The following is a 23,520-nucleotide window of genomic DNA, read 5'->3' as shown; positions in this document are numbered from 1 at the left end:
TTTGGCACGGAAACCTTTTGAGCCCCTTTGGCACAGAAACCTTTTGAGCCCCTTTGGCCTGGACACCTTTTGAGCCCCTTTGGCCTGGACACCTTTTGAGCCCCTTTGGCACAGAAACCTTTTGAGCCCCTTTGGCACAGAAACCTTTTGAGTCCCTTTGGCCCAGAAACCTTTTGAGCCCCTTTGGCCTGGACACCTTTTGAGCCCCTTTGGCACAGAAACCTTTTGAGCCCCTTTGGCCTGGACACCTTTTGAGCCCCTTTGGCACGGAAACCTTTTGAGCCCCTTTGACACGGAAACCTTTTGAGCCCCTTTGGCCTGGACACCTTTTGAGCCCCTTTGGCATGGAAACCCTTTGAGCCCCTTTGGCATGGAAACCTTTTGAGCCCCTTTGGCCTGGACACCTTTTGAGCCCCTTTGGCACAGAAACCCTTTGAGCCCCTTTGGCCTGGACACCTTTTGAGCCCCTTTGGCCTGGACACCTTTTGAGCCCCTTTGGCACGGAAACCTTTTGAGCCCCTTTGGCACGGAAACCTTTTGAGCCCCTTTGGCACGGACACCTTTTGAGCCCCTTTGGCCTGGACACCTTTTGAGCCCCTTTGGCACAGAAACCTTTTGAGCCCCTTTGGCACGGAAACCTTTTGAGCCCCTTTGGCACGGAAACCTTTTGAGGTTTCCAACTGGAATAGTTGAGGTGTTAAATGTTGAAGTTCAAGTTTCATACAGGAATCCTAAGAAGGCTTGTCATGAACCTACCAATTTTTCCTGCTCACAGACAACACTACCAGCCCTGACACCTGTCTAGCCTGGATTATGCAGTAGCTGATGACTAGAGGTTTATGAAATTCAGTTTAGCGATGAGAATAGGAAGATCATCACCAAAACATACCAGTTTTAGGCGTTCTTTTCTCCTCTTGCCAAAGGAAGAGCTTGATGATCCAGGTTCTGATTCTTGGCCTCCTGTTTTACCATTATCATCATCTTCCTCTTCATCTTCATCGAAGCACCATTCTGGTAGCTCAGGTGGTGAGGGTGCATCATCTTCATCTCCATAACGACGAAATAACTCCTTCAAGTAGTCACCTTTATAAATCCCTGGTGGCCTAGCCTGAGCAAAAGTAGCCACAGCAGCCTCAATACTGTCAAACAAAAGTCACAGATTACTCTGGATGCTTAGCTGTGTCAGCTGGGCATAATCTTACCAAATGTAAGAGCTGCTTGCAATCACAGAATTAGTGAGGCTGGAATAGATCTCTCAGATCATCAACCTCAACCTATGACCTAACACCACCACATCCACCAGACCATGGCACTAAGTGCCACAGCCAAGCTTTCCTTAAACACCTCTAAGGACAGTGACTCCACCACCTCCCTGGGCAGCCCATTCCACTGTCTAATGACCCCTTCCATCAGGAAGTGCTTCCTAACATCCAACCTAAACCCTCCTCTGGCAGAGCATCAGACTGTGCTCTCTTGTCCTGTCACAAGTTGCCTGGGAGCAGAGCCTGACCCCCACCTCACTACAACCTCCCTTCAGGTAGCTGCAGAGTGAGCTAAGGTCCCCCCTGAGCCTCCTCTTCTGCAGGCTGCACACCCCCAGCTCCCTCAGCCTCTCCTCACAGGGCTCTGCTCCAGGCCCCTCCCCAGCCTTGCTGCCCTTTTCTGGACACCTTCCAGCACCTCAACATCTCTCTTGAATTGAGGAGCCCAGAACTGGACACAGCACTCAAGGTGTGGCCTGAGCAGTGCTGAGTACAGGGGAAGAAAAGAGTCGTTTGGATGTGGTGCAGGGTAAATCTTGCAGATTATGGGCTGGGCTTTGATGGTCTTTTCCAACCTGAATGTTTCTGACTCTGTGATTCTGTAACAGTGGGCTGCTGCTCTCCTAGGTAAAGCTTTTATTATTGCTACAGTAAAGGAAGAGGTAGCACACAAGTAATTAAGGACAGAATAATGACAAAAAAGACCAAACAAAAAGATGAATAAACTTAATGAAGAACAAAGCAAGTGCTGAAATTCCAATATGGTTACAGTTTTTCCCCTCTAAAAATTATCTTTCCTTTCATTAAAGGTTTTGCCATCACATTGGGAAAAAACATCCTAATCTTGTGAAAATTACTTCTCCTTCCAGAAGGGCCTCATAAAAAACTCTTAATTCAGAAGTCTTTTTAGTATGCAGCTCACACTTAAGGGCTTTAATAAAGTGAAGATTGGATTACACAAAAAAAAATTAGAAACCAAGGTCAACAGTCCCACACCTTGACTAACCAACTGGAAAGCATTCCAAAACAAACAGCAAGCACAGCACAAAGGTTTCATTGTGGCTAATTTCACAGATCTTAGGAAAATGTTTAACAGAAAGCACTGGGAATAATTCTGTCTTCAATTCATCATGGCTGCATGTTAATGCTCCATGGATAAACATTTCAAGATCTTGCTAAACAAAAGAGAAGATAAAGCAGAAAAGTTATGTGGCCCTGTTAGCCTTAACAAGCACCTATCTTAAAGCTGGAACAAAAGCACACATTGTATGTGTGAAAAGATTCTGCCACTGGCAGAAGGAAAATATACAGCTAAAGTGGAAAAAATAATTTAACTACTAAAACCTCTCTCTCTTTCTTTCTTATCTATACATTATGGGAAGGACACTGAGAAATTTATGGGGTAAATTTCCCAGAATAGACAGAAACAGGTAGAAAGGCATCTGGGGGTGCTGGTCGACAGCAGCTGAACATGAGCCAGCAGTGTGGCCAAGAAGTCCAATGGCATCATGGCCTGGATCAGCAACAGTGTGGCCAGCAGGAACAGGGAAGTCCTTCTGCCCATGTGCTCAGCACTAGTTAGGCCACACCTTGAGTACTGTGTCTAACATAGACATCATAGAATCAAACAGGTTGGAAGAGAACTCCAAGATCATCCAGTCCAACCTAGCACCCAGCCCTGGCCAATCAACCAGACCATGGCACTAAGTGCCCCAGCCAGGCTTTGCTTGAACACCCCCAGGGACAGCGACTCCACCACCTCCCTGGGCAGCCCATTCCAGTGCCAATCACTCTCTCTGTCTAGTTCTGAGCTTCTCAGTTTAAGAAAGATATTGAGATCCTTGAACTTGCCCAGAGAAGGGCACCAAGGCTGGTGAGAGACCTGGAGTACAGGCCTGTGAGGAGAGGCTGAGGGAGCTGAGGGTGTTTAGCCTGGAGAAGACAAGGCTCAGGACAGACCTCACTGCTCTCTACAACTACTTGAAAGGAGATAGTGGCCAGGTGGTGGTTGGGCTCTTCTCCCAGGTAAGCAGAAACAAGAGGAGGGGACACAGCCTCAAGCTGTTCCAGGGCAGGTTTAGGCAGGATGCTAGGAAGAGTGATTGGCATTGGAATGGGCTGCCCAGGGAGGTGGTGGAGTCACCCTCCCTGGAGGTGTTTTAAAAAAAGACATGTGACAGTTGGTGCCATGGTTTAGTTGATTAGATGGTGCTGGGTAATAGGTTGGACTCAATGATCTCAAAGGTTTTTTCCAACCTGCTTGATGCTGTGATTTCCTAAGAAGCACTTTTTGGTTGTCTCTTCAGATGTTTGATAAGAGGTAGAAACAAACAAACCATTTTCCAGAGTCAACCTATCAGATGTCATAAGCAATGACAGTCTAAGAACCCAAGTTGTTCAAAAGGATCTTTGTTCCTCATTCTAAAGCTCCAAATTTCTTCCTCACAAGACAGCTTTTAGTATCTTTCACATCTTCTGTAACCAACACCATTGAAAGGACAAAATGCACCCAAAGCGATGGGGCCTGAACGGTGCTCAGATTTGCCTCTGATGGTATCAGAACTCTACACTGCTCTGGAAGAGAGGCAAATGAAAGACAAAAGAGGCAGCAGAGATTTCGAGCACAGGAATCTAACTGAAATGAAATATATTTTGCAAGTTCTAGAACCATAGCAGTCTTTGGGGAAAATGAGTTGTGAAAAAGAGAAGCCAGCAGGGTTTCTGATCACTGGCTGGAGAGCTTACAGTCTAGATGACCTTCCTTTAAACTCAACTATAAAACACAGCTCAGTATTCACAATACAGCAGCAGCAGCACTCCTGTATCATATGCCTAAGGAATGAATATGGATGGATTTTTCCATCAGGAAAATCTTATTTCCTGATCAGCAAATTACAATGCCTGCTTCTAAAGAATGATACAGCAAATGGGGTTTAGCTTGATACAGTGCTTAGCATTAACTATCACCTTGCTGTAATTCATTCTTTTCTTGGGGACATTTTTTCCTGCCAGGTGATATCTGAGTGTTATGTTAACAGAGGTGAACAAAATTGATACAATTAACTACCTGGCTGAAGCATAAAAGATAAGACAATGCTGTTAAGACTTTTGCCACAGAGGTTTAAAAACAAAGAAACACTGTATAAAAGCAAGAGATACAAAAAGATTCAAGTGCATTACCTCTTCAGAGCAAAGCATCAGTTCTGACTACTGCAGGCAGCTTTTAAGTTGTTAAAATAAAAGCTAGCTCATAGGAACAATTAGAATCATACTACAAAGGTAGAATCATACTATAAAGGTAGTTGATAGGAACAATTAGAATCATACTATAAAGGCAGAATCATACTATAAAGGTAGTTGATAGGAACAATTAGAATCATACTATAAAGGCAGAATCATACTATAAAGGTAGTCCACAAGAACAATTAGAATCATACTATAAAGGCAGAATCATACTATAAAGGTAGTTGATAGGAACAATTAGAATCATACTACAAAGGTAGAATCATACTATAAAGGTAGTTGATAGGAACAATTAGAATCATACTATAAAGGCAGAATCATACTATAAAGGTAGTCCACAAGAACAATTAGAATCATACTATAAAGTTGCATTACTTCCTACACTCACCTAAAACTCAGCCAAGATTCAGTTACTCACTACTAATGGTATTCTGTCTCCACTATTGCAATGTCATGAGGATGATTTGGGGACTTGAGCATCTCCCCTATGGAGAGAGACTGAGAGACCTAGGGCTGTGTAGTCTGGAGAAGAGAAGACTGAGAAGAGGTCTGATCAAATCTCTGAGGGGTGAGTGGCAAGTGGAGGGGGCTAAGCTCTTTTGGGTGGTGCACAGCAATAAGACAAGGAGCAATGGACACAAACTGGAAGAGATAAAGTTTCACCTCCACATGAGGAGACACTTCTGTACAGCAAGAGTGACAGAGCCCTGGAAAAGGCTGTCCAGAGAGGTTGTGGAGTCTCCTTTCTCTGGAGACTTTCAAATCCCTCCTGGATGCATTCCTGTGCAGACTAACCTGGGTGATCCTGCTCTGGCAGGGAGGTTGGACTGGATGATCTCTGGAGGTCCCTTCCAACCTCTAACATTCTGTAATTCTGTGACTCAGTAAATGTCTTTATTTCAAGTTTACTAACAGACAACAAAGACCTTTGCAAACAGTTTGCATACACACATGCTAAGCACCAAATAGTTTTATGTCCGTAAGAAAATGCTGCAAGAGGAGTAGAATTCACTTAAACAACACAAAATATCACCAGAAGAGTTAAAGGGCTTGTTAATAAACACACCTTGGGTGTCACAGTGTCAAAGTCACCCACATCATACAGGCAAATCTTTTCCACCCTTATGTAATCTGAGTAAGATCATGACTCTATGATAAAGTACCTACATTATAAGTCATGTTTTTAAATCACAATAAACTCCAGATGGGTACTGATAGATAGTAGGCTGAAGATGAGGCAGCAGTGTGCCCAGGTGGCCAAGAGAGCCAATGGCATCCTGGCCTGGATCAGGAACAGTGTGGCCAGTAGGATGAGGGAGGTTGTTCTGCCCCTGTACTCAATGCTGGTCAGGCCACACCTTGAGTGCTGTGTCCAATTCTGGGCCCCTCAATTCAAGAGAGATGTTGAGGTGCAGGAAAGTGTCCAGAGAAGGGCAACAAAGCTGGTGAAAGGACTGGAGCACAGCCCTGTGAGGAGAGGCTGAGGGAGCTGGGGGTGTGCAGCCTGCAGAAGAGGAGGCTCAGGGCAGAGCTCATTGCTGTCTGCAGCTACCTGAAGGGAGGCTGTAGCCAGGTGGGGTTGGGCTCTGCTGCCAGGCAACCAGCAACAGAACAAGGGGACACAGCCTCAAGTTGTGCCAGGGAAAGTATAGACTGGATGTTAGGAGGAAGTTGTTGGCAGAGAGAGCGATTGGCATTGGAATGGGCTGCCCAGGGAGGGGGTAGAGGCACCATCCCTGGAGGTGTTCAAGCAAAGACTGGATGGGGCACTTAGTGCCATGGGCTAGTTGACTGCATAGGGCTGGGGATAGGTTGGACTGGATGATCTTGGAGGTCTCTTCCAACCAGGTTGATTCTATGAGTCTGAAGAGAAACATGCTGTAGACTTTAGTGAAACCCATCTGGACGCGTTCCTCTGTGACTTGCACTACATTCTCTGGTCCTGCTCTGCCAGGGGCGTTGGACACAAAGAACTCCAGAGGTCCCTTCCAACCCCTAACACCCTGTAAAGCAGCAAGCTGGAAACAATCTCCTCCTGACCCTTCAGAAGCAATTATGTCTCTGTGCTGTTGTTCTGGCTCACCTCTTTACACTCAAAAACAAAAAACTGAGAAATAACAAAAGCTTCCATGTAAGCCTACATGAAAAAGATGACAAAGTAAGAGAAATAATCTTCAGAGCATGTCTGAACTCTACATTCTTACTCAAAGTGTGGGAACGTGGCACAAGGAAGAGACACAATACAACACATACCCTCCTAAAGGCTGACAGGTGGCAGGTACAGCTGACTTTTGACCTGCTGGACCTGGAAAGCTTGACTCAAACAGGCTAAGCTACCCAGGAATTACACAAATCATGTTAATGCAGGCTGTTTGCTCAAGATTAGAGTGAGCAAGTTTAAGATAACAAACAGTGAATAGCTGTCAGGACAACAAGTGAAAGATATTGAAGATATCACAGCAACCCCCTAGAAATTAACAGTCAAAGGTACCTCCAGTCCAACTTCTCAACCAAAAAGGCACAGATCAGAAATCCGGTTCTGTTGAAACCATGGGTGCAATGGACACCTAGACAAGAGAAGGACATGGCATCAGCATTTGCAAGCAACTTTTATAAACATTTTAGTTTCCAAAGTATGTTTTTGGATCCTTCTACCTCCACAAGGCCTGGGACCAGTCTTGCTCAACATCTTTGTGGGTGCCATGGACAGAGGCATTGAGTGCAGCCTCAGCAAGTTTGCTGATGATGCCAAGCCGTGTGGTGCAGCAGACAGGATGGAGGGCAGGGATCCATCCAGAGGGACCTGGACAGGCTGCAGAGGTGGGCACAAGCCAACCTCAGGAGGTTCAACAAGACCAAGTGCAAGGTCCTGCATCTGGGTTGAGGCAATCCCAAGCATCAAATCCAGGCTGGGCAGTGAGTGGATGGAGAGCAACCCTAAGGAGAGGGACTTGGGGGTGCTGTTGGACAAGAAGCTCAGCATGAGCCAGCAGTGTGCACTTGCAGCCCAGAAAGCCAACCAGAGACTGGGCTGCATCAGGAGAAGTGTGGCCAGCAGGGCCAGGAAGGTGATTCTCGCCTTCTACTCAGCTCTGGTGAGACCCCACCTGGAGTACTGCATCCAGTTCTGGAGTCCCCATTACAAGAAGGATGTGGAGATGCTGGAGTGTGTCCAGAGAAGGGCCAGGAGGATGCTCAGAGGGCTGCAGCACTTCTCCTATAAGGACAGACTGAAAGAGTTGGGGCTGTCCAGTCTGGAGAAGAGGAGGCTCCCAGGTGACCTTCTTGTGGCCTTCCAGGATCTGAAGGAGACCTATAAAAAAGCTGGGGAGGGACTTTTTAGGCTATCAGGGAGTGACAGGACTGGGGGAAATGGAGCAAAGCTGGAGGTGGGGAGAGTCAGACCGGACACGAGGAGGAAGTTGTTGAGCAGGAGAGTGGTGAGAGGCTGGAATGGGTTGCCCAGGGAGGTGGTTGAGGCCCCATGGCTGGAGGTGTTTGAGGCCAGGCTGGATGAGGCTGTGGGCAGCCTGATCTAGGGTAGGGTGTCCCTGGGCATGGCAGGGGGGTTGGAACTGGATGATCCTTGTGGTCCCTTCCAACCCTGACTGATTCCATAACCCTTTTGAATTACCTGTCCTTTGCAATGGCATTGAAAAAAAAAAATAAGCCTTCAGCTTTCATTTAATTGAACTCATTCCCGTGTAAAAGGATGGGAAGAGTCCAAAGCACTGCAGCTTCTTTTTTCTCTCAAGGCAACAGCACCATCTAGTGATACACAAACCAGGCTGAGAACATGTGCTATTAAAAATGTCATCAAGAATTCTGGCAAGATGTTGCCTCCTCCTCACACTGCATTTAAAACATCAAAGTTTCCACCAGTAGCCAAGCCAATTATGTGTAACATTAACACATTTTTCAGTTGTGACCCTAAAGCAAGTCACTTGAGCTTCTCTTGATTTCACAGAACCACAGAACTGTCAGGGCTGGAAGGAACCCCAAGGAGCATCCAGTTCCAACTTCCCTGCCATGGGCAGGGACACCTCACACTAGATCAGGTTGCCCAGAGCCACGTAGAGCCTGGCCTTAAAAACATCCAGGGATGAGGCTTCCACCACATCCCTGGGCCACCTGTGCCAGTCTCTCACCACCCTCATGATGAAGAACTTCTTCCTAAAGTCTAATCTAAATCTCCTCTTCTCTAGCTTGGATCCGTTTCCCCCAGTCTTATCACTACCTGACACTCAAATACCACAAGGAGGTCTCCTGGAAGCCTTCTCTTCTCCAAACTGAACAACTCCAACTCTCTCAGCCTGTCCTCATAGCAGAGACTTCCTCGTTTCTCTACTGTGAGTAAAGTAAGTTAAGCAACCATTCACTTGATGCTTACTCAGACAAAATGCTAATATCCATCTTGGCTTTACTAAGTGCTACTCTACACATCAAATATTCTATTTTGCTTCTTTAACTGCTGTGGTGGTAGGCCTGATAGGGCAAACATGGCCTTATCCATCTTGGCTTGCCCAGACATGTTTCCTTGCTCCCCCTACTTCTGTGCTGGGGGAAGGCAACCATGAGAGGACAGGGCAAATGCCCTGGCATCACCTAATACAGTGAGGCCTGGCAAAGTGCCATTCCAATTGGCTAATCTATGTCCAATGCCCCATTAGTCTCGGGCTGGATATTGATAAAAGGGATAAGGAGGTAGCACAGAGCTGCTGCTGCTGCTGCTGCCTCAGTTTGCACCCTGAATTTGCCTGGAGAGCTTACCAGGAACAGGCTCTAAATGCCTGCATGCAATCAGCCTGCATAGCCAGCGTGACATTGTGCTTGCAAGACATCCTACCTGCACCTGAAAGTCTCCTGCCAAGATGAGAAGCCCTGGGGATACAGAGATCATCCAGAGGAGCCAGGAGACAAGGTCAGAGAGTTTCTGCCTCCTTTCCCCAGAAGGCTGAGAAGAATCAAGTCCCAGCAGCCAACAAGACAGCGTTTGGGTACTGTCTGGGACTGAGGCTAGCCTGATGAGTCTGTAATAGTAATTATGTGAGTAAACACTTAAAAGCCTCTTCCAGTATAATGTTTGCTTTTGCCACTTTAAGAAATAAGTGCTCTAGTTTTGCCTGCTCCCTGAGTGTATAAATTTCCAACCTGTGCATTTTTGAACCTGTGAATAAGTTTTCTGGGGAGTTTCAATGTTAATAAACAGTTTTCATAGTTATTAACAATTATCACCTGGATATCAAAATTGATACAGATTATTAATGTTGCCTAATCCTTCACAACTGAGGATACCAAAATATCTACAAGAGTAACCCAGAAACTTTATATAGGTCAACAGAAACGTGTCAGCTGTTATGAGGGTCAGGCTTTGTGCCTACCCCACCAAGCTTCTTAACAGAGCAAGGCAAAAAGCTTATTACTATCTCTTTGGATGCATCCATTCTAACCACTGAACAATACTAAAACGTATTATGACTTGCATAAAATTCAGTTAATTTTAGCTTCCTCAGAGAATTTGTTCCCAGGGAGGAACAAATTTGTTTGCAGGGAGGATGTTTTGGGTTCATTTGCTTGCATTTTGTTTCCTTGAGGTCAGCAGGCACACTCCAGCCCTTAAATTCACAGAAGTAACATTTCCATCCTATATTGCTCTTGCTGAATTGAACATTTTGTGCACTTTTCATTCACATTTCTGCCTCCTTTCTTATCTTGACACTGGAACTGAAACTGCACACAACCTCTGTCAGTAAGTCCTGCAGCTGTTACTGCTACCGAAAAGGTTAAGTCAATAATTTTGTACACATGACAAAGATAAGAAGCATCTCAGCAATGAGACCAACAGCTTGGAAGGGAATGATCACACAGGGTGAACTCAGTGCCACCCCTGCTGCAGCCTGCTTTGATTTTGATAAAAACACTCTCCACACCACTCCCTCTGACCTTCTGTCAGAGGAAACAAGTGTTCAGAACCAGAAACAGCTTCCCAGTTGGAAGTTATTAGGAAGGGAAATGTCAAATCCCAACATTTCTTTTACTACAGAATTCTAAACCATAAGTTATGTAAAACCTCAGCCAAGATATTCTTCTCTTCCTGACTCTGACTGGCTTTCTGTTTTTCACAGACTCACAGAAACATCCCGGTTGGAAACCTCCCCAGGATCACCAAGTCCAACCCAGAACCCTACTCAACAAGATTCAACCTAAACCACATCCAGGGTTGTTGACTGCACCACCTCCCTGGGCAGCTCATTCCAATGTCTGAACACTCTTGCTGTGAAAAAATGTTTCCTAATGCCCAGTCTAAACTTACCCAGTGGCAGCTGGAGCCATTCCCTCTTGTTCTATCACTAAATATCCATGAGCAGAGCCCAGCACCAACCTCTCCACAACCTCCTTTCAGGTAGCTGCAGACAGCCATGAGCTCTGCCCTCAGCCTCCTCTGTTTCACACTAACCAGCCCCAGCTCCTTCAGTCTTTCCTCATCAGATTTATTCCCCAGGCCCTTCCCCAGCTTTTTGCCCTCCTCTGCACTGCCTCCAGCACATCCACATCTCTCTTGTATTGCAGTGCCCAAAAACTGAACACAATACTCCAGGTGTGGCCTCATTAGAGCAGAGTCCAAGGAGACAATACCCTCCCTGCTCCTGCTGGCCACAGCATTTCTAACCCCAGCCAGGATGCCATTGGCTTTCTTGGCCACCTGGGCACACTGCTGGCTGCTATCCAGCTGCTTGTCCATTACAATCCCCAGGTCTCTTTCTGCCATGCAGCTTTCCTGCCACACTGCCCCAAGCCTATAGTGTTCCATGGGGTTGCTGTGGCCCAAGTGCAGGTCCTGGCATTTGGCCTTGCTGAAGCTCATCCCATTATTTCCTCCTTAGAAACAATCTAAATAACAGAAAAAAAACCTTTCAAAATTCAAATAAATAAAAAAAGTTAGTGGCTCAGCACTAGAAGTAGCACTTTAAAAGCTGAAACACCAATCAAATGGGACTGCTACTTGTAGGATATCACTATGCTCTCCATCATCCAGTTCCAACCCCCTGCCACAGGCAGGGACACCTCCCACTAGAACAGGTTGCTCAAGGCCTCATCCAACCTGGCCTTGAACACCTCCAGGGAGTGATCTTTGATCACATTCTGTGATTCTGTGTTCCACAACCTCCCTGGGCAACCTGTGCCAGTCTCTCACCACCCTCACTGCAAACAACTTCTGCCAGTTTATATCTCCCCTCTGCCAGTTTAAGCCCATTCTTCCTTATCTTGTCATTACAAGACCTTCTAAATAGTCCCTCCCCAGCCTTCCTGTAGGCTCCCTTCAGATCCTGGAAGGCCACTCCAAGGTCTCCTCAAAGCCTTCTTTCTCCTCTCCAAGTTGCCAAGCCCAAACTCTCTCAGCCTGTCCTCAGCAGAGCTGCTGCAGCCCTCTCAGCATCTTGGTGGCCTCCTCTGGACTGGCTCCAACACTTCCATGTCCTTCTTGTGTTGGAGGCTCCAGAACTGCGCCCAGGACTGCAGGTGGGGTCTGAGGAGAGCAGAGCAAAGGGGCAGAATCCCCTCCCTTGCCCTGCTGGCCATGCTGCTCTTGCTGTCTGGGCTGCACTCATGCTGCCAGCTCAAGTTGAGCTTGTCATCAACCCAGACCCCCAGGCCCTTTTCCTCAGGGCTGCTCTCCTTACTTCATGCAAGCCAGACCATCAAACACCAAAGCAAAGCTTAGACAATACAGAACCCACATTTGTAACAGCAGAAATTACAATACCACAAGGCAAATATAAGCCATCTGTAGACAGTTCTTAAAGCTGTATATTTTCCCCACTTGAGTCAACAGCTGTAATCATTTGATGGGTGTAGAAATGTACTGGTTTATGTTAAGAAAAAAGAAAAGCTAGTTTCTGGAGCAAAAGCAATCAAATCTATATACACATAAACACTGTATGGAGGAAATTGCTTAGACTTTTAAGGCAGTTATGAGTAAATATGAAATAAATTAACAGTAAAAACTAATCAAGGCCAGAAGATGGATATAATGGAGAAAGAAGACATACCTATAAGCTCTGAGGGATTCTTATCACTGAAGTGTTCACAAACACGGATAAATGTTTCTGTATTCTCAGGTGTAGGGCACTCACCATGCCTGGAAAATGTAGGAACACAGAGATTAGGAGACAGCTAAGGGAAAGGGAAGAGAGGAAAAGAGAAATCACAAAGATTAATTACTTGATCTTCCAAATTCAAAGCTATATACTTTTAAAGTGCAGACAACTTACCCTTTGCACTGAAGCTTTATGTATTTAATCCCTTCCTTCTCTATATCGTTCCTATCGTAGAATCGAGTGGTGTTTGTCAAGTCTACCAGCAAACCCATTTTAACCTAAAAAAACAGCCAAATTAATAAAAATCAAACTAAATTTCTACATCTCATTCAAATATCAGTGCATAGATACTGAATGGTTAAAAACACCCAAAATAAAAGCAAGCTTACACATCTCATTCAAATATCAGTGCATAGATACTGAATGGTTAATAACACCCAAAATAAAAGCAAGCTTACACATCTCATTCAAATATCAGTGCATAGATACTGAATGGTTAAAAACACCCAAAATAAAAGCAAGCTTACACATCTCATTCAAATATCAGAGCATAGATACTGAATGGTTAATAACACCCAAAATAAAAGCTAACTTACACATCTCACTCAAATATCAGAGCATAGATACTGAATGGTTAATAACACCCAAAATAAAAGCAAGCTTACACATCTCATTCAAATATCAGAGCACAGATACTGAATGGTTAATAACACCCAAAATATAAGCAAGCTTACACATCTCATTCAAATATCAGTGCATAGATACTGAATGGTTAATAACACCCAAAATAAAAGCTAACTTACACATCTCACTCAAATATCAGAGCATAGATACTGAATGGTTAATAACACCCAAAATAAAAGCAAGCTTACACATCTCATTCAAATATCAGAGCACAGATACTGAATGGTTAATAACACCCAAAATATAAGCAAGCTTACACATCTCATTCAAATATCAGTGCATAGATACTGAATGGTTAATAACACCCAAAATATAAGCAAGCTTACACATCTCATTCAAATATCAGAGCATAAACACTAAATGGCTAATAAAACCCAAAATAAAAACTAACTTACACATCTCACTCAAATATCAGTGCATAGATACTGAATAGTTAATAACACCCAACAAAAAGAGTAAACTTACACATCTCATTCAAATATCAGTGCATAGATACTGAATGGTTAATAACACCCAACAAAAAGAGTAAACTTACACATCTCATTCAAATATCAGAGCATAGATACTGAATGGTTAATAACACCCAACAAAAAGAGTAAACTTACACATCTCATTCAAATATCAGAGCATAGATACTGAATGGTTAATAACACCCAACAAAAAGAGTAAACTTACACATCTCATTCAAATATCAGAGCATAGATACTGAATGGTTAATAACACCCAAAATAAAAGCTAACTTACACATCTCATTCAAATATCAGAGCACAGATACTGAATGGTAAATAACACCCAAAATAAAAGCAAGCTTATACATCTCATTCAAATATCAGAGCATAGATACTAAGTGGCCAATAACACCCAAAATAAAATCAACCTTACACATCTCATTCAAATATCAGAGCATAAACACTAAATGGCCAATACACCCAAACTCAAAGCAATAAAAGGCTAAAGCTTCAAGTTTAAAAATCATTAGGTTGTATTTATTCCTAGATATCTTTGGTTTACCATCATCACCCTCATCTGTGTTTCTTTATGAAAGCTGATAGGTGATTTAGCACTAGCCAGCAATTCAAGGAACTTCAATGATTCTAAATAAAGATCTGGTAACATCATGAAAGTATCTGGTAAATAATTACTTCATCTTGTTAAAATAAGGTGGAATGCTTTAAGCAGAACACTATTAAACACTGGCATGGTGGAAGTGCTGTAAGAAAAATCAACTACAGAGACTTTAATATAAAAGTAAATGCTCAGGAAAAAAAATCACTTTACCCATGCAAGTTTTTTTAAAGGGAGGAGGGAGATTATGTAATATGAGAGTATACAACTATGATGATGCAAAAAAAAACACTAATACCCACAGGAATTGAAATATTTCAGTCACAGCACCAGGGTTATATTATGCTTGTGTAGACCAGCCACAATTCTCACCTATGGAACAGGTTCTAGTACATATAATGTTCATCACAGAGAGGCTTTGCTCTGCTCTGAAAACATCACACCAACCATCACAACTGTCCTCACAGTCATGCTCTCCTAACTTACTCCTAGAAAGCTCTTAATAGGAGCTGATTTTTGAGAGACTGCAGATAGTCACCCATTGAGGGGGCAAAAAAAGACACACAAAGGTTCCTCCAACCAATGTGTACCATGAATCACAGCTTTCACATCCATTAAATAACAGCGAATTGGTAGAAAAATCCATTTGAAATTGTTTGGGCAGCTTAGCTTCTCACTGAAATCTGTTTCTTACAAGGACTGTTGCAATCTAGACACCACATTGACACAAATGCAACCAGCTGCTTTTCTTGACTCTAACTGTAAAAGATGACTGGATGGAAGGAAAAAAACACATCTCCCAGATGGCTTGAAATTCACATTTTCTACATACTCTAATACCAAGATCTTCAGACCACCTCCATCCTGCTCATACTTATCTTGGCCAGGCTCTCCATGTCCTCCTACATGTATAAAAGCCTTCCTCCTCAAATTCTCACATTCCAGCTACTTCCAGCTATTAATGTCTTATGCATGCATTCTTCTGCTGCTGTGCAATTAAATGGCCTTAGCTAGGTTCCCCTTGTATGCCCCCAGAAGTTTCTCATTAGATGTTACAGCTTGAAGACATCCTCCCCAGGAGGCAGAGAGCATACTACAATACACTGAATTCTCTCCAGTCCCAGGAATTTCTTAGTCGAGGAGAGTCAAAATGCAAGGAACTGCATCTGGGTCAGGCCAATCCCAGGCACAAATACAGCCTGGGGGCAGAGTGGGTTGAGTGTATCCCTGAAGAAAAAAGACTTGGTGGTGTTGATTGATGAGAAGTTCAACATGAGCTGGCAGTGTGCTCATGAAGCCCAGAAGGCAAATCGTATCCTAGGCTGCATCAAGAGGGAGTGTGGACAGCTTGGCAAGAGAGATGATTCTTCCCTTCTACTCTGCTTTAGTGATACCACACATCAAACACTGTGTAGAGTATGGGAATGACTGGTTACAAACCAGAAAGCATTCCATACATCCAAAGAACAACTTTATGCACCAAAACAACAGAAGAGTTCTATGGCATTATAGAACCACAGAATTATCAGGGCTGAAGAGACCTCAAGGATCTAACCTCGCTGCCATGAGCAGGTACACCTCACACTCGACCAAGCTGCTCAGTGGCACATCCAGCCTGACCTTAAAAACTTAGAGGGATGGAATTCTCCTTTCACTTTTAAATGCTTACACTCCTATAAGCAGGACTGCAACTTAACACAGCCACATACAAAAGTCATATATAAAGAATTAGAAATTCAGACTATCTGTGTTGGGACAATGACATCTCTCCCCAAGAAGCAACTGTAACAAGAAAGAGAGATTCTTGCTGCTAACACAATGAATGGAGGACTTTGCATCATTCTTGCCTCTAAGAAAGTACTTTTAACAACTTAGAAGTTGCAGAGAAAAGCTGTGAAGGCAAACAAAACCATAAATGTTCTGTCTGGATGGCCCAAAGGAAGCCACCAACCACTTCAAACTGAAAAGCAACATTTGAATAAGCTTTAATAACAGAAGTAATGTGTCAGTTACTAGAAAATAGAACTTTACCTTCAGACTCTTTAAGTAGTTGGATAACATACTCGGGTGAAAACGATTTTCTTCAGCAACCTGTTCATCATATCTTGGTCCTAACATTGTCTTCAAAGGTAAAAACTTCCCTATGAAAGACAACCAAATTTTGCAGGATTTTATACATAATCAGGTACATTTACACTTAAGAGATTTCAAAGCAAAATGCTGTGCAGTTTTAAAAGTTCACCTTCAATGAGACATCAATCACAGGAAAAGTATCTAAACTTTTTTTTCCATTACAAATTATCAGAATTCACCCAAAAAAATGTATAAAGGTTTAAATGAAGCACGGATCAGTTCCTCTGAAATGAAAGAGATGACATTTTTAGCTAGGGTTTAGTGCAATTTAAGCTGTGGAGCTACAGCACAACACAGGGAAAACTGCAACTCAGTACAATTAAAAACATGCAAACAGCATTTCCAATGGCAGTTTGTTACCCAACTATGTAACCCTCAGCTTTGGTTACCTGCAAACATAAAACACATACCTAAGACTGATGAAAAAGAACATGCATTTGGTCCAGAACACCTATGCACTACAGATCTTTCTATTGTGCTCCCTGAGCCTTGTTGGAAGAGTTCTGTGGCAGTATTCAACCTTCTCCCAAAACACATCACCTCTGTGCGGTCAAGACACCAGCGAGACTTAAGACAGGCTGAGAGTTGGGCAGGGAAAACCTGAATGAAGTTCAACAAGGGCAAGTGTAGTCTTGCACCTGTGAAAGAACAACCCCAGGGATCAGTATGGGTTGGGGACTGACCTGCTGGAGAGCAGTGAAAGCGAAAAGGACCTGGTCATAGGCTGGACTTGGTGATCTCTGTGGTCTTTTCCAGTCTCAATGATTTTGTGATTCTGAGACCTGAGGGTCCTAGTGGATGGGAAGTTGACCATAAGCCAGCAATGTGCTCTGGTGGCCAAGAAGGCCAAAGCCATTCTGGAGCGGGTTAGAAGGGCTGTGGACAGTAGGTTGAGAGAGGTTCTCCTTCCTCTCTACTGTGCCCTGGTGAGGCTGCATCTGGAATATTGTGTTCAGTTCTGAGACCCTCAGTTCAAGAAGGGCCTCAGGGAACTGCTTGAAAGAGTCCAGCACAGAGCCACAAAAATGCTGAAGGCAGTGGAAGATCTTCCTTAGGAGGAGAGCCTGAGGGAGCTGGGGCTGTGCTGCTGGCAGAGGAGAAGCCCGAGGGGGGGACCTCATCAATAGTTATAAAGATGTAAAGGTGAGTGCCGAGAGGATGGGGCCAGGCTCTGCTGGGTGATGCCCAACGCCAGGACAAGAAGCAATGGGTGGAAGCTGAGACATAGGAAGTTCCATGGAAACAGGAGGAAAATGTTTTCCCTGTGAGGGTGACAGAAGCCTGGAAGAGGCTGCCCAGAGGGGCTGTGGAGTCTTCCTCTCTGGAGATACTCAAGAGCTGCCTGGATGTGTTCCTGTGTGATTTGCTCTAGGTGCTGCTGCTCTGGCAGGTGGATCTGGACTGGATGACCTTTTGAGATCCCTTCCAGCCCTTCACCTTTTGTATGTCTGTGATCAGGAAAAAGAAATGTACAACAAAACCAAAATGTACAACAAAAACCAAACCCATCCCTATCCAATCATCTAGACCACGGCACTAAGTGCCCCATCCAGTCTTTTCTTCAGGAAATACATAACCCCTTTCTGTACTATTCCTTAAACCAGATGATGCATTTTTAGCTGTAAAGAGTTAGACATCATCCACTTCACACAACATTTAAGCATGCAGTTTCAGATCCCCAAGTGAGCCAGCATAGCCAGCACTAATCATAGGACGTTCTTCTCAACTACCCATGAAATTACTGCCTTCTCATCAAGACAGAACATTTCCTTCTAATAAGAGGAACAAAATTCTCTTGTTTTCAGCAAAACAAAACCACATGGAATGAAAAGCTTCTAAAATACCCATTGTATTCAGCTAGAAATTGAGTTTTGAGGGAAGCTCTTTGGCAAAACAGGAAAATGGAGACATTTTTATTAATTGAATACCACTGAAAGTTAAAGTTCATAAAGCTCTCTGTAGCCTTAAACTCTAGATGACTGGATAGGGTGGGTGCTAGGTTGGACTGGATGATCTTGGAGGTCTCTTCCAACCTGGTTGATTCTATGTTGATCTTATTATAGTTTCAATTAAGCATCTAACTTCTAGAAAAGAGAGATTATAAACCACTGGAGGCAGATAGTTATGGAACTGAGAAGCTTTATGCAGCTTGTTAGCTCAGGTTTGATGTCAACCAACAACATGAGAAAAAACCTTCAGTGCTACACTTGTCTACCAACATTCCACAGGTGACAGCTAGAAGGAAAGTGACTCAGTCATATGGGCAGCATCTACATTAAATAGTCACTTTAATGTCAGCCTATTTGACTGTCAGAAAAGAATCCTAGCTTTACTGTGGTTCCCTTTGCCTTTTGATTCCACTAGTTACACAGCCTCCTCCCCTCCCATTTCCTCATTTCTTGGTGCACCTCTAGGACTGGGGGGAATGGAACAAAGCTGGAAATGGGTAGATTCAGACTGGATGTCAGGAAGAAGTTCTTCAGCATGAGGGTAGTGAGAGCCTGGAATGGGTTGCCCAGGGAGGTGGTCAGAGTTCCATCCCTGGAGGTGTTTAAGGCCAGGCTGGATGAGGCTCTACACAGCCTGATCTAGTGTGAGGTGTCCCTGCTCATGGCAGGGGGGTTGGAAATAGACGATCCTTGTAGTCCCTTCCAACTCTGACTGATTCTATGATCTCCTTTTATTTTCTTACTCCTTCTATGTTCCTGCAACATTATCACTCAGCCTCACTATTAACTGTTCCACATTAATTTGCAATCTTCCTCTCTACAGACTGATAATGCAAATCCTAATTTGAGATTACCTTAGAGGAAAAACCTATCATCACCTTAATTTTTACCAAGCCCCAAGCATGCCTAAAAGTTCTTTGTAACTTTTCCACTTGCCCCTCCCATCCTATCACATCCACAAACCCACTACAGAAGATGAAAAGATGCAAACTAAACTTCTTTTAGAAGAGGCATTCAATCAAGAGAAGGAACTGCAGTGCCAAGAGTCAGTGGATATGCAAGAGAACCACAATCCTTTATGAGATGCTGGGAAGAGATTAGAGTTGGAAAACAGTGCCTGGAGGTTAAGACTGTTTCCTCTGGCAGCTGATTAGACTGCACAACTGCACTAAAGACTCCCAGAGCTGAGAATGAACACATTGATTTAGTGGTTGATTTGATTTCTGATTTCTTTCCAAGCAACCATACTCCATTTCTGTTCATCATCAGGAAAAGGCAAACAAAGTGGTCCAGTCAGAATCCCCTGTAGCACTGGTAAATCTTTACACAGCTGTGGAAGTGATGAGTATTTTAATAGAGGTTGTTCACTACTGCTTTCAAAGATCAAACCAAATCCTTACAAGAAACATCTACAGATTACAGTTTGGCAGCACTATTGACAGAGGACACACACCTGCAGACAAGGTTAGAAGCCCTTTCCATGCCAGAATCCAAACAGAGTGGATTTTCAGTGGGCATAAAAAGGAAGTATCTGCAGAGATGTCGACACCAAGGCAGTAAGGCTGAAGCAACCTAATTACTTCAGAACTGAGTCCAAAGAAAGCTCTTTGCATCTAGCACCTCACTGAGGCGCTACCAAAACACAATAAATGTGAAAATGCACCCTTCTGAAGAACTGCTGTACCATGAAACTACAAAGTGGCTGAAAAACACCAACATTTAAATAAGTAGACTGGAAAGTAATGAGTGACATTGATCCATTTGCCCAAGAGTACTGTTAACCTCAACAAATGAAAGAACTCATTCCCCAGGCATCATTAATGTCTTGCATTTGAGATCATAGAATGGTTTTGGTTGGAAGGCACCTTAAAAATCATCTAGTTCAAACCCCTCATCATAGACAGGGACATCTCCCACTAGAACATGCCACTCAAGGCCTCATCCAACCTGGCCTTGAACACCTTCAGGGAGGAAGCATCCACAACCTCCCTGGGCAACCTGTGCCAGCGTTTCGCCAAGATCACCTGGAGATTTTTGATGCCACAACCATAAAAGTGTCACAAGCAAACACTTGATGAATATCAGTCCACAGAAGCCAGACAAACCTTCCTCAGGAAGATAATTAGTATTACACTATCACATGGGAATAAAATCACCCATAGATGCTTAGAGATTTGATTGAAATGCTAATTAAAACTAGAACATAACACATCTGGGAGACAGCAGCAACATCAATAAACTATAAAAAACCTACCTCTTAGTGAAAGTGTGAGATGGTTTTGAACATTCAGAACAAAAAAGAGAGAAGACCGATGGTGTCTTACAACTTTTGCTATATTGTACCCACTAAAAACAGGGTAAAGCCGAAGTGAACTAATTCTAAGGATGCATTACAACAAAGCAAGCAAAGAAAAGAACCAAGCACTCTACTTTAATTGGCTCAGTAACTTCTTGTGCACCACCACTCCAAAAGGAAAACAATTACCTTGCAGTTACTGAATAAACAAACACACAAGCAGTGATGGCACAGCAGATGACATGCTGATGACCTGCATTCTTGCTTACTCTACGTTGCTGGTTTTGAGAAGCCACGGCTTAAAAGACAAGCAAACAAAGAAAAGGGACAACTTGTAGAGATCAAGAACTTGCTGAGAACAAATCCAAAGAATAAAGAGCCATTAGTCTATTTTTGTTGTGGTCAATGGCCAAGGACTTACTATCAAATCTCTTATTAGCTACAAAGCAATGCATTTGTCAGCGATCAGGAACAAGAGATAACGGAGATGAGCGATTTGACAATGCTCAATGACAAACAACAGTTTGAGTCAAGTTCAGAGAAATATGAGGACTATGAAGGAAACCAGCAAACCACAAAACGAACTGCTGAGACAAAGTACTGAGAGATGCCAAATCATGCACAGTGATGGGAAGATTAAACCTACGGAGATGTCTCACGAGGTTGTAAAAAAACTTGCAAAGAGTCATCAGTGTCTTCAGTTCTACAATCAACTGCTGTCAAGAAAAGGAAAAGAAAGCAAATGCTGTGGAAAGGTGGGATAGAAAGCGCAGGAGTTGTAGCTATTAAGGCACGGTGCCATCTAGAACAACACGCCGGGCTGCGTTTAGGAAAGACACCTTGAAGTTATCACAGGTAAAAAGATGAAAGGAGTGGAAATGAGAATATATTGGGAGGGGAAACTCCTGAGGTTTGGAATTGCTTACCTTATAAAGGAAAGAAGAATGTGAGACAAGCGAAAAGGAGCGAAGTTTGTTTATCCTATCTCCTAGCAGGCTGCGGGGGAAACACTCACTTGACGTCAGTTAACTCGCAATCAAAAAATGTGCTTTTAAAATGATGCCTAATTTACTGCCACTAGATGCCAGCAAGACTGGGAGCCTAGCAACAACCGAGACAGAGGCTCTGCTACGGACAAGAGCATCTGAGATGATGGCAACCACCGGCACAACCTGACATACACATTAGAGTACAACAGTTAAATTCATCCTTCAGGTAAGCTGCTTAGGAACACAGCGGTGACTAACAGGTCACTGCCAGTCAGTCCAGTAACAAATCAACACGGATACACAACAAAACCTTCAGAGGGAAAAAGGCAAGCAAGGAAGAAGCTGCGCTGGGTTCTCGCCAGGGCTGAGGAAGGCTCCGGCACGGCAGCGCTGCTCCTGCCGTCCCTCTCACCAGATGCGACAGACGGGGAAAGTTTTAGTTCTAACCACCCAGCGTTAGGGCTGCGAAGAGCAGGAGAGGGCCCGCGGCCCTACAAGGGTGCTGGGACGAATCGGTTTCAGAGGTTGCACCAGTCGAAGAGAAAGGGTGAGACCCCGCGCTGAAGTCAAAGGCTTGCTGGAGGCTGGGCTTTAAGGGAAACAACCGCTTTAGGGGAAGGCAACTTGGGGACAAGCACCAGCCCAGGATGCTCGGCGTGAATGGCCACCCCGGCGCCCCTGCACCAGCACAGCCGTGGCCCTGGGACAAAGAGCATATGGCCGGGCCGGAGGGCGAGGGGCCGCGGCGGCCCGAGAGGCCCTCACCCTCCTCGTGGATCTGAGAAGGAACAGAGGGTAGGCAGACGGGAGGGGCGGGCTGAGAAACCCAGCAGAGGAGAGGGAGCCCTTCACCAGTGCCGCCACACAGCTGCCACACAGCCGCCCCGGGGCAGGGCAGGGCCGGACCGGATCGGGCCGGGCCGGGCGCTCACCTGCCACGGGCTGCCCCCTCCTGGGGCAGTGGAGCCAGCGCGGCGGGATCTTGTTGTAGGACATGGCGGGACCCGGGCGGCCGCCACCGCCGACCTGCCCGCGGGGAGGGGAGGGAGAGAAGGGGCGCGGGGCGGGCGCGGCCCCAGAGCGCTCAGCGGCGCCGGTGGCCCCCGGCCCGCGGCGCCTTCATTCAGACCCAGCTCCGCCTCAGCCGCCGCCAGCCCACACTGCACCGCAGCCGCTTCCGCTTCCGGGCCGCCGCCTGGGCCCCGCCGCGCCGGTGGGGGAGTGGCTGCCCGGGGGCTGACAGCCGCTGCCGGCCCGGGGTGCGCCGCGCCGGTACGGAGAGTGGCTGCCCGGGGGCTGACAGCCGCTGCCGGCCCGGGGTGCGCCGCGCCGGTACGGAGAGTGGCTGCCCGGGGGCTGACAGCCGCTGCCGCCGCGGGTTGCGCCGCGCCGGTACGGAGAGTGGCTGCCCGGGGGCTGACAGCCGCTGCCGGCCCGGGGTGCGCCGCGCCGGTGCGGGAGTGGCTGCCCGGGGGCTGACAGCCGCTGCCGGCCCGGGGTGCGCCGCGCCGGTACGGAGAGTGGCTGCCCGGGGGCTGACAGCCGCTGCCGGCCCGGGGTGCGCCGCGCCGGTACGGAGAGTGGCTGCCCGGGGGCTGACAGCCGCTGCCGGCCCGGGGTGCGCCGCGCCGGTACGGAGAGTGGCTGCCCGGGGGCCGACAGCCGCTGCCGGCCCTGGCTGCGCCGCGCCGGTGCGGGAGTGGCTGCCCGGGGGCTGACAGCCGCTGCCGGCCCGGGGTGCGCCGCGCCGGTACGGAGAGTGGCTGCCCGGGGGCTGACAGCCGCTGCCGGCCCGGGGTG

General features: G+C 45.7%; 1 protein-coding gene across 2 annotated transcripts in view; it reads right to left on the bottom strand.

Annotated features, from left to right (window-relative positions):
• Nucleotides 1-22,867, bottom strand: part of RNGTT (RNA guanylyltransferase and 5'-phosphatase) — a 188,583-nt gene extending 165,716 nt beyond the window's left edge. For both annotated transcript variants that reach the window (XM_064169255.1, XM_064169256.1), the window contains exons 1-6: nucleotides 22,653-22,867; nucleotides 16,385-16,494; nucleotides 12,779-12,882; nucleotides 12,557-12,645; nucleotides 6,997-7,072; nucleotides 890-1,139 (exon numbers count right to left, since the gene is read on the bottom strand). In XM_064169255.1, coding sequence (XP_064025325.1) covers nucleotides 890-1,139; nucleotides 6,997-7,072; nucleotides 12,557-12,645; nucleotides 12,779-12,882; nucleotides 16,385-16,494; nucleotides 22,653-22,716 — 693 coding nt within the window. In that variant the 5' untranslated portion in view covers nucleotides 22,717-22,867. The remainder of the gene's footprint in view (nucleotides 1-889; nucleotides 1,140-6,996; nucleotides 7,073-12,556; nucleotides 12,646-12,778; nucleotides 12,883-16,384; nucleotides 16,495-22,652) is intronic.
• Between the last annotated feature and the right edge of the window lie 653 nt (nucleotides 22,868-23,520).

The sequence above is a fragment of the Pogoniulus pusillus genome, chromosome 31 (genome assembly GCF_015220805.1).
Source record: "Pogoniulus pusillus isolate bPogPus1 chromosome 31, bPogPus1.pri, whole genome shotgun sequence".
In the NCBI taxonomy this organism is placed as follows: Eukaryota; Metazoa; Chordata; class Aves; order Piciformes; family Lybiidae; genus Pogoniulus; species Pogoniulus pusillus.
Note: the sequence above shows the minus strand (reverse complement) of the source record. Positions and strands in the feature narration are given on the sequence as shown.